The sequence below is a fragment of the Vigna radiata genome, chromosome 8 (genome assembly GCF_000741045.1).
Source record: "Vigna radiata var. radiata cultivar VC1973A chromosome 8, Vradiata_ver6, whole genome shotgun sequence".
Lineage (NCBI taxonomy): Eukaryota > Viridiplantae > Streptophyta > Magnoliopsida > Fabales > Fabaceae > Vigna > Vigna radiata.
This window is the reverse complement of record NC_028358.1, coordinates 12,901,604-12,913,593: the sequence shown is the minus strand read 5'-3', so window position 1 is coordinate 12,913,593 and position 11,990 is coordinate 12,901,604. Positions and strand designations below refer to the sequence as shown.

The 11,990-nt window shown below is 28.4% G+C and overlaps 1 protein-coding gene across 1 annotated transcript; it reads right to left on the bottom strand.

The window, feature by feature from the left end:
- Positions 1-3,206: 3,206 nt before the first annotated feature.
- Positions 3,207-8,841, bottom strand: LOC106770250 (glycinol 4-dimethylallyltransferase-like). Its single transcript, XM_022785090.1, has 13 exons — positions 8,757-8,841; positions 8,590-8,640; positions 7,370-7,629; positions 7,182-7,265; positions 7,018-7,092; positions 6,656-6,739; positions 6,466-6,555; positions 5,585-5,686; positions 4,813-4,908; positions 4,642-4,713; positions 4,464-4,559; positions 3,781-3,885; positions 3,207-3,248 (listed from the first exon to the last, which is right to left on the bottom strand). The coding sequence occupies exons 1-13, from the start codon at positions 8,809-8,811 to the stop codon at positions 3,207-3,209; spliced, it is 1,212 nt and encodes a 403-aa protein (XP_022640811.1). The 5' UTR covers positions 8,812-8,841.
- Positions 8,842-11,990: the final 3,149 nt, after the last annotated feature.

The following is an 11,990-nucleotide window of genomic DNA, read 5'->3' as shown; positions in this document are numbered from 1 at the left end:
ATGTGTTGTCATCATCAAAAACTAGATTGATATAGAAATTGTGTTGTCAACAATCTCAACATATGTCAGACCTTGAGAAATATAGAAGACTAGTTGGAAAAATGAATTATCTACAGTTATTTGTCATGACATTTCCTTTGCAGTTAGTGTGGTAAGTCAATTCCTTAATTCCCCGTGTGAAGATCATTGGAATGTAATTATCTGTATATCAAAATACATTAAAGGATCTATTGCAAAAAGGTTGTTATATGGTTTTAATACTCATACAAGAGTGGTTTGTTATTCATATACTGGTTGGGTAGGATCTCCTTCTAATGGAAGGTCTACATCCAGATATTGTATCTCCATTGGTGGTAATTTTATCTCTTGAAAAAACAAGAAACAGAGTGTTGTGATAAGGTATAGTGTAGAAGCATAATATAGAACTATGGCCTAGCCACTTGTAAGCTTGTTTGGCTTAAGCAATTGCTTAAAGAGTTACAATTTGGAGATATCACTCAAATGACACTTATATGTGACAATCAGGCTACTATTCGTATTAGTTATAATCATGTCTTTCATGGGAAGACCAAAGACATTGAAATCAAATGTCATTGCATCCAAGAGAAGATTGTATCTGGAGATATCAAGATTGAGTTCGTTAATTCAAGTGACCAGTTAGTAGAGATTTTCATTAAGTCTTTATAGGGGCCAAGAATTGATTATATTTGTAACAAGCTTGATACATACTATTTGTATGCACCAGCTTGAGAGGGAGTGTTAGATATATTATCTTTATCTTATATTTATCTTTTATCTATAGTTAGTTTGTTATTATTTCTTATTTGTATTTTCTACTTACTTCTATTATAAAGAGAATCCCCTATGTGTATCTTTAAAGAACCGAGGTTTATTCGTCTACTAAGGTTAAAATTGCATTCCTACCAAAGTATTTTCATTTGCGCCACTTCATTAGTTCTCCACTACAAAAAACAATTTTCTCCCTTCCTCTTCGCCAAATGTGAACCATGCTTCCATTTTCGTCGTCACTCCTCCACTCTCCTTCCTCCCCTTTCTCGTAGTCAACGCGAAGTGTGTCATCGCATTGTTACTATGAGCATCCATTTTCTTCCCAGTTTGAAAGCAATTAGAGGTTCGTTCTTTCGTCTTACAATTTTTTCTATTTCATAATTTTTTTTTTCTAATGCAAATATTTTTTAATCTCTTTTATTCAATGTGGAGGTGGAAAAAGTAGTTGTGGCTCTATTTATTTATGGAGAGCATATTGGTTTTATGGTGAAAAATATATAAGGATGAGAAGAAATTAATTTTTTTTCATAAAAATTATAGGAATAAATTTCGATTCAAAAGGGAATTGAAACATTAAAATAAAGAATAAGGTTTGATTACCAAAACTTAAAGTTATATATATTTTTTATCTCGGTTAAATATGCTTCAATTAAATAAGCGAAGCATAATTTCCAAAATAACTTATACAAAAGCTCGCATGGATTGAGTATTTCAATATCTAGTTTAGATCGAATAAAATGGATTGGACCTAGGGATATAAAAACAATCCAAGTATTTGTGAATAAAACCTTCAACATATAAATATTATAAATAAATACTATAAGTAACGAGTATTTTTTACACCACATCTTAATGAGGACGTATGATTATTATTGAATCTGTACTCATGTATACATGTATCCTTTAATATCTAATATATCAAAATATTATATATATATATATATATATATATATAAATAAATAAAAGTAAAGGAGTGAATGACTTAGTTTTTTCTCTATAGTTGTTCATCTCGTCTACATTCTTCAAGTAACCTTCCTCTAATGTTTTACAACTTTTAACATCCTTTAACATTTGTACATATTTTGCATTTATAAAAAGGAAAACAATTGATTCTACTGTGTTATGAAGTTAATTATTTTGTATATAAGTTATACGTGAACTTAATTTTTTCTTTATTCTGTAGTTATTTTAATGTAATAGGCAAATCAGTTCTTTTAAATGCAGACATTATGTGATTTATAGGATGAAAACTATCACTAAGTAAGGAATTGTTGAAGATTGGATAAAGATATATATAATCACTTATAACTTGTTTATGAATTATATGGTTTGAATAACTTTATACATGTTAATATTGTATCATTGTTTAAAACTTCAATGATATCTCCCATCATACATGGTTTATATAAGAAGAGGGGTCAACTTATCGCTTCAAAATTTTACAAGAAGGTTAGGTTTCTAAGTATTTTTTTTCCCTTTCTTTTATTTATCTTTTTTATATTCATTATATATATATACTTTGACTTTGTTAAATATACTGTGAACTTCTTAAGAAAAATATTATGGTGTTCTAGATTGTTTTCAAGATTTTAGGTTTTTGTTTGATGTCCAAACAAACAAAATATTTTAAAAAAGAACTGCAAAATTTACGTCTGTTAGTACATTAATGAATATAAATTTATATATGTTAGTGTATTAACAAATATAAATTTACATTTTTTTATTGTAAGATCATTTGATGCTAAAATGAGAGAAATATAAACTAAATTTTATATCTATTTAGTTGATATCAGCCGTAAATTTAGATATGTAAGATATAAACAATGAACACAGAATTGCATCTTTCAAATTTCTTTCCTTTCATAAATTCTCATTAAAATGAAGCATTGCAAACGTACATGTTTTTGTTTCCTCACCTTTTTAACTCTTCGTGGTGCCACTAATGGTTTTACCTAAGGATTACGTCTCTGTTGAGTAAACTTAATTATTAATTGTTAAATACATTTGAAGTGTCACAAAATAGTTAAAGTGCTTTAATTAATTTAATCACAACTTTTATATTCCAATAGCGTTATAGTATCAGAAAATTAATAATGGTACTATTGTTAACGAAAAGAAACAATTAAAGATGATACGGCAAACTAAATTTAATCTATAATCCATCCAATTCGATCCATGTCTTTTTTTATGCTAACAATTTGGAAGGATTAAATTGGATTTTATACGGACAAATATAATAGAATATTATAAAAGAATGATTTTGTCATTCTAGAATGCATATAAAATCTTCTTAAAACTAAGGAAAAATGTAAAATAACTAATAATATTTAGTCACTACATATATCTTCAATAATTTTCAAATGCGAACAAATCTGTTGAATGTGGTTATCAACACTGTTTTAACCTTCAGACATCTTTATCTGATTAAAGGCATGAGAAAGTATGCCACGTACAGTAACTGCAAAAAGAAAAAATAAAATAAAACATCTATATATGAAATATCAGACTTTGAATGAAAAAAACACAGGTTTTAGTTCAAAAAATTAAAAAGTAAATACATACTCTTAAAAAAGGTAAATACAGATTTTAGTGTAACATAACGTTTCCATTTTATGTAGGATAAATTTGTTGTATTTCCTACTGACATAAGTTTTAAATGACTATAATATATCTTTAAAAAAGTTTCAATTCCAATTTATTTCTATAAAACTTATTTTATAAAATTATATATCTATTTTTAAGTCGACACGAGACTTTTAAGAAAAACATTAATCTAAATTCAAATCAAAGAAATAATTCATATTTTCAAAAAAGAACTTCAGTTGATTTATCCCGGATTTTGTATCTCAATTGGAAATTGAAAAGCAATAGAAATTAACAAGAAAAATTATTTCTCAAAGCAATGGAAAATTAATGGGATGGCTATTTCTTTCAGATAATAATATAGATATTCAACTCCTTAATTGGTAAAAAAATTATTAAAACATTACCTTCCAGATCAACATATAGAAGGATCCGATGGAAGCTTTGCTACTCAAAACTACAGATTTTGCTTGATACCAGAGAATAGAACCCAGAACAGCATGTCCCAAACTCTGAAACATTCACAGCAAATAATGTTAAACCAAAATGAAATTTCCTAAACTTCATTAAACTCTTAGAGTTCAAAAGGAGAAAAAAGTTGTGTATTTTTTCTAATCAAATTTCCAAGTTATAGCTAGAAGCATTCACTTGTGCATATCTTTTATTTTCTTTTTCTTCTTATCAATACCCCTCTTGTTAAAAGGTAATTGTTCTTATGGTACTTGGTAATTTATTTTCTTTGCCGAAAAAAAAAATATATTAATGAGACTTGTTATAATATAGATTTTGCCTAATTAGAGGAGAAGAATAATATCACAAAAAAAAAAGTAAAAAACTAATTTCTATAATATTAATAGTAAATCCCTAATCCTAATTAAAGAAAGAAATACCCCATGTATTTAAGAAAAATAGAGAAAGATAATCCAAATCTCTCTAAATTACTTAAAAGATATTAAGATTGTTAGACGCTCGTTTTATATATGGTAACACTTACTGATCACAATCCACACCCCATTCTTATTTACAAAAAATAAAAATAATATTACCAAGTATAAATCAAAGTTATACATGTAACAAGCATATTAATTACCGTGACAATTTTAACCAAAGGAGAAGAAGATGTTAGTCCCGCCACGACGGCAACTCCGAAAGCCATTTCAAAAAGAGAAACACAAATCCAGAATACCTGCAAAGATTAGTTAGAAACAACCTAAGAAAATAAGAAGTAGCAACCAACTTAACTAAGATGTTTTATTAGAAAAACATACCCGTTTTTGACCTAAACGTGCTGAAAAGGATTGGATACCAAATGTTTGATCTCCGTCGATATCAGGTATATCCTGTTGAATCCAATGAAAGGTTTTATAATAAGTACATATGGTAAACCAAAAGCTTGATGTTGAAAAGAATGTCTGTTTTGAGAAACAAGAGTCTTTTACCTTGAACAATGCAATACCTAAAGAGTAGAAGCCCAAGAATACAACAGAAAAAATCATTGATCTTGGAAAGATTATAGCCCTCTTCAACACAAAGGTCTGGACATTGTTACATGAACACACAATGAAAGAAAGTATTTAGCTTCCCATTTTCTTTCTTACTTTAATGAATAGGCTTAATAATTTTTTTTTGTCTCATATTTGCAGCAATGATTGAATATCTTTTTTTAGTTAATGTTTTCTCTCTTTATTTTGGTTCAATGTAATCTTTATATGTTTTTTAAAATTATGTGATAGGTTAAATTAGTATTAATGTTATTTCTTTTTTTTTTTTGGATCGAATAATAAATGTGCAAAAATAGTAAATGATTAACGAAAAAAATTACATTGAGTCATTTTAAAGGATCATGTCGAATAAAAAATAAATATTAAACCATTACTACAAATATATAATCAAAAAATACTGACAAACCTAATTAATAAGATGTGGAATGTTATTATAAAATATATGTTTGTTGACAAAAAATTATATTAATACGGACGAAGTGTAGTCTTCAATCATAACTTTTGACTTACATTTATATCTGTTTATTATTAGGTATCTTTTGAACTTATGACTTTCATGTAACTATTCATTATTTATTCCGAACTTAACAAATATTTGACTCTGGAGGGAACCAAACTAACCATAAGGATTTGTTTATTGTTACATGTTTGTACCTAATAAATGGTTTTTCATGATTGAATATATAGTAAGTATAATTAGCTATAGGACCTGCATATGAGCGAAAAATGTGATTGGAAATATGACAGCCCAAGTGGCAAAAATGACCATTGCGGCAAGTAGGGGATGTCCTTTCCATCTCAACAGAGGCACCTGAAAAGTTTCAAATCAGTTTTATCACCATCTAAACATTGTAAATGAGAATTTAAATAGGTTATCATAAAGTGTAGAGGCGTCAAAATAGGTCATAATTTGCAAGTTAACTCGATTCATCATGGGTTTGGGTCGGGAAGTTGTATTTTTTAATTATGCGGATCAAATTTAAACCTGACTCATTTAAATCCGGTTCATACGGATTGAATCCGTGGTAGGCCGGGTTAGTCTACCAACCCACCTACCTAATTTTATTTTATTAAAATTTAATTTTAATTTTATAAAAAGATATTTATTATTATTTTTTTGCTTTAAAAAATTATTTAAGTTTCCTATTTTCAAAATTAATTAAACATTCATGTTGAGAGTGAAATTTGTTTAAATTCGAATTATAGAAAGTTTGTAATTTTATTTTATTTAAAAAAATTGTAATTAAGTGAGCAAAGAGCCAATCCGTTTACCTACCAAACCCATAGTGGATCGAGCTGGGTTCAAATTTTTCTAGCTCGCTAATAAATGAACCGGGTTGGGTTGGCTCACTAAGTGACCAATCCGTAGTAGGCCAGACCGGATTATCCGTTTTGACAGCTCTAATAAATTGTTTAGTAGTCTATGGTACTGTTTATGAACTAAAAAATCATATTTTTTTCATCTTACTAATATATTTTTTATTATTATGGATATTATTATAAGTAACCTTCCATAACCTATACACATAAGCTTATGCCTTAACATTTTAAGGACAAAAATAAGTTTATATGCGATCGAAGAGAACTCACATTGATCGAATAAGCTGTCCAAAGAAGAAAGCACGATACAACACTCCAAATCAATGGCCAAGAACCTATAGTCCAGGCAAGCCCAAAACTCTGTAGAAGATAATAAATAAAAAAGCCTCCTTATACTTTGTCAACGAAGAACTTCTAAAAAATATAAAAGGGAAAGAATATATATATATATATATGGCACCAGAGTTAAACTTGATGCAACAATAATGACACCAGTTGTATAGGATATTTGCCCAGATGCCAATGGAAGATAGGGTTTGTTTATCTGCGACAAAAGAAGCAACAAACAACTAAATAAGACAAACCGTAAGTTACTTCCTCCATAATGTTTGAGTTATAAAAGGTTGTCTGATTTATTGACCTTATTAGAACAAGTTTTAAATAATTCTGATATTATATTAAAGTAGTAAAATTTGCTTAAGAAGATAATTTGAAAGTTTTGTTTTGTTAGAAATGTATGTTTATTGACACTAAAGTCCAAAAGACATAAACAAAGTAATTTCTTGATGAAGACATGTTTATTTCTTGTAGACAGTTTCATACCTTGTCTATTTCAAGGTCAAATAATTGATTCACACCATTTACATAGATATCCATAAACAAGTGAGGTACCAAAGCCTGAAACATTTCCAGAACTCAAAAGTTGTTAATGAAGTTAAAACATAGTTTATAAGTGACAGAGAAGTAGTTTATAATTAGAGTCTAACCTGTAACAAACCAATAAAAAATAATGGAGATATATCTGATAGATTTGCCACTACGAAGAGAGATGCAGAAACTGTGCTTAATGTCTGACCGAAAAAGATAAAAAAATGTCTCATTAGAAAAAAATTAATGTGATATTATAGTTATACACAAAAAAAGTGTTTAATATTAGAAAAAACCTTGAACTTACCCGACCAATCACGGTGTAAGGATAGCAAAACAAGTAGAAAGCAACCATAAATTCTTTTATAGATACCAAGATGTTTTTGGTGTTAGAATCTTCTGGTTCAGAATATGGTCTTGAGATGGCTTTTCCAACATATTTTTTGTTGCATTCTTCGTTCCTTATCCATTTGTAATGATTGTTCAATCTTGATTGTTCGAACATCAGAGGATTATATTCTATTTGACTTTTTCTTTTGTATGGGAAAGCTTTTGAGTCACAACAACCTAAGCACCAAATGTTTGATGAAATATTAGTGGTAATACGAAAATAAATTATATATTATATATTTATTTTGCTTAAGTTGATAAAAAAGATCAATATAAATGCATACTCAATTTAACATTTCTCAATTAAAACATTAAAAGAAAAAACCAGACCTTATTTTTTCTAAGAATATAACTAATATATTAATTAACACAAAATTAGTATTCCAGCATTTTATTTTATTATTGTAATTAACCAAAGTAAATTATGTTTAATTTAATTTAATATTTTTAGTAAAAAGTATCTTTGTATCCTTTCAACTAAGATTGAGGAAGAGCACGGAGTTCGTGAAGGAAAATTTAATTTAATTTTGAGAAGTTCCTTAAAGAAAAACCGGATCCAAACATACTTTGTATACCATTATCGTATCAATGTCACTGTTTGCAAAGTAAAATTACAAAATAGTTAGTATATAGCCCATAAAGAGTTAAAGTAGTTTTATCTATTAGTAGATTGGACCTAGCAGATGAACTTGTGGAAAAGTGAGATAATAACGTATTAATAAGAGTAAATTATATTTTTATTACTTGAGTCTTTTAGATGATATTTTTCCTTTTTCTACTTCTATAGTTCTTTTATTAATTTTATGTCATCATCGTTCTCTCTCCACTAAATTACACATACCAAGGTATCAATAAAAATTAGATTACAAATTTTATATAAACGTTAAGTTAAAGAACTTTCAATTCAAATGTGTTTTTTCATGTTTGAAAAATAACACATTAACACTCTTGCTATATTACAATGACATTAGTACATTATTATTTCCACAAAAAATATTATAAACATTAAAAAGCGGGAAAAAAATATGAAAACTCCTTAAACAATGTTAATGTAATCTATTCTGAATAAGTTTTCTTTCTTAGTATAAAAAATGTAATATATCAATAAAAGTTAGTGCGGGGATATGTGAGACATACTTGTATAGCAAATATTCTTGGTTGAACGTTCACAACGCCAGAGATTTCCACCTACAATTATCAATGATTCAAAATATCAAAAATATTTCTAATGAAAAATTGATCAAATACACAAAATTAAAGTATATTAAATCAAAGAACTAAGCAAAGGGTGACATAAGAGATACCAGTTGTGAATGAAGATGCATTATTAGCTGAAGAGATAGCATGCACAGAATCCATGGAAACAACACAACTTTCTACGGAAAAAGAAGATCAACACACCATTGCAGATGAAGAAAATGAAGGGAATAGAGGTTAATATAGTACACTTAACTATGTTTATTTATCAACAAATGGATACATTTGATCACACAAGGTCAACCCCATTATTAAACAAAGAAAAAAGAAAAAGAAAACAGCTGCAGGCCGCCGTAGTATAAGCTTATTTTCATCACTAAGATGACATGAATTTGTATAACAACCAATTAAGAAATAAGAAGTGGTGTTTGATTATAACTTCATGCAGCAAATAGTATTGGATGATTTCAACAGTGTGCAAATTGAATATATATATATATATATATATATATATATATATATATATATATATATATATATATATATATATATATATATTAGTTTTTGACATTCAATAAATTTTTTACATACACTTTCCATCTATTATTTTATCCTTTCATTTCTATTTTTCTTTACAAATATACAAGTTAGTTTTTTTTAATGATGATTATAATACTCTTTAAAATTGTCAAGTGGTACTTCTAATGTAACAAAACATTTTCCTTATATAGTAGGCATCGATCTATTAATTACAGGTGTGAATTTAGTCCAGAAAAATCCAGTTGATTCTGACCAACCAGTTTGATTCCAAAACTGTGAATGTGCTCATTATATATTGTTTAAAAGAACAGATCACAAGATAAAAATAAACGTGAGTATTGCTTCAGAAACAGTCAAATTCAACAAAAAGAGGTTGATGATAGGTTGTGGTAATATATGATAAAATGTTTTTTTTTCTTCTTTGAAAACATAAGTTTTATAGATTCGTTTCTCGAATTGCATTGTTGAAATTATCTAAGCATTACGATATAGAAAACTTAGACTTATGTGTTATGATATTAAAAAAGGTTATAAAACAATGCTTTATTTATAGGTCTTAGTCCTTTAAATTATTTTTTTATATTATTTAAGAATATGGGTAAATAAGTTAAATTATTCATGAACTATTGGAGAAAAAAGGTAAGTAAGATGAAATTTATCGCAACCAGAATTAAGATTGGAATTGACGAACCGTTTTAATTACAAATAAAAACTTTGAAAATAGAGTTTGGAATTCGCGATTATTCTTGAAAACTAAAAAAAAAATCATAAAATAAGATATGGTTTTGAGTTTCGAGAATCTATTTTGCGTATTAGCATCTGCAATGCTTATTTAAAAATAGTAGTTTTAATTAAATATGTAAAGTTGATGTGGTTTTCAAAATGATTATGTTTTTTCAAAAATAACAATGCAAGATAATATAAAAGAAACAAAATTTTTATTTTTAGGAAAGTCATTGACCTTGTTCCTACTTATTCTCATGTGAGAAATAGAGGTAATAGTTCTTTTAAAAATATGTTTTGATAGGGGGAGCAAATGTGATATCAGAACTCAATCCCTGTATGTTGTTTTTTATGATGACAACATATTAATAGCAATAACACATGAATGTTGTCATGTTAAGTGTTTCTATGTTGAGATAAAATATGTCGAACATGTACATGGTTATTATGTAATATGCACATACATTATGTGATACATGCATATGTAGAACATATTGTTGATTGAGGCATACTTATGTGATTATGATGACACTATATCTGTGGATTCTCACTATATGTTTCTGTGAAAAGAAAATCACATGCAAAAAAGAATATATGCATGACATAATCGATTACACTAGTATAGTAATCAATTACGATCGTCATATAGCTTATTTTTTGAACTGGGGCAAAGCAGCTTTGAATCCATTACATAAGTTGTTAAATCGATTAAAACTTATGTGTTTGCACATATTTTTTCAGAAGTGTTGTGATGAGTTTTTGGGAAGAAAAGTTTTCAAAAATTGCTTAAGTGTTATGCTTAATCGGTTACCTTGTTTGTGTACTCAATTAAGTCTGTTTTGATTTTGAAAACTAATTTCATGCTAGTCATAATTGTCTTAATGGTCATATTTTTAAATGTATTTGACTAACATTTAATGTGAATTGATTGCATTTATTGCGTATTCAATTAGGAGCTGAACTTGTTGTAATATTGTTACATTAGTTTTATTTAACCAATTACATTACTTAAGTAATCGATTGTTTTGCATTAGAACTTATAAGAACTATGTATTGACGCATTGCTTATTTGATAGAAGACTTTTGATGAATTGGATTTTCATATCTGATAGTTTTCTCTAAGAAAGTGCTTACAGGTTTATCATAAGCTCCAAGAATCAAGAATGCGAAGAAGTTAAAGAATCTTGAGGCTTTTCTTGAGAGACATTTTCTGGATTACATTGACTGATCATATTGACATGATTGAAGATGCAACTGTGTTTCTGCTTCAAGATGCATCCCGAACCCACTCTTCACGTCTCACAACCTTTATCTTCTATATGGCTTTCGCACATCACTCTTTATCTCCAAGGATTCTTCATCACACTTAAATAGATTTTCGAAATTCGATGAACAAAAAAATTTACACATAGTTAGATTTCAAAATCAAGGTGAACAAATAAAATCTACAAATAATCGTATTTCAAAAAAAATATTACACTTAACAGGATTTCAAAATGTGATGAAAAAAATGTGAAATTTATTCAGCAAGTTGATAACGGTTGAAAAACAGTTATTTTCATTTGTCATTTGAGACCAAATTACACCCTTTAAGACTTAGAATGAGCTTAGAATCAAGCAAAACATATAAATTGAGTCAGTTGAGAGTCAAAAGTTGTTTTTAGCGATATTATGCTTGTTTTGCGTTGTTTTGTAGAATTTTTGATGAAAGTGAAGAATGAGATTGAAGATGAAGGTCTTAGACTCAAGAAAGAGGAAGAAAAATGAAGAAACGAAGAGTCTAGGAACCGCCCAGCGCCAAAATCCACCGCTGGGCGGCCAAATGCGAAGAGAAGCCATTGTCTGACACCCAGGCGACGACGTTGGGCGGTTTTGCGGTAAAAGGCAAACCGTCGGGTGGTGGAACTCACCACTGGGCGGTGGCGCGACTATGGGCAAACCGCCGGGCGGCATAAGTGTGACGTCGGACGGTTGTCTGTTGGGCTTGAGCCTGTTTTCTGTGACGCTCTTCAGCTATAAATAGCCCTATATTGCGAATTTAGAATCATTCTTTTGACAGAAGAGGGCGGCCAGACCTA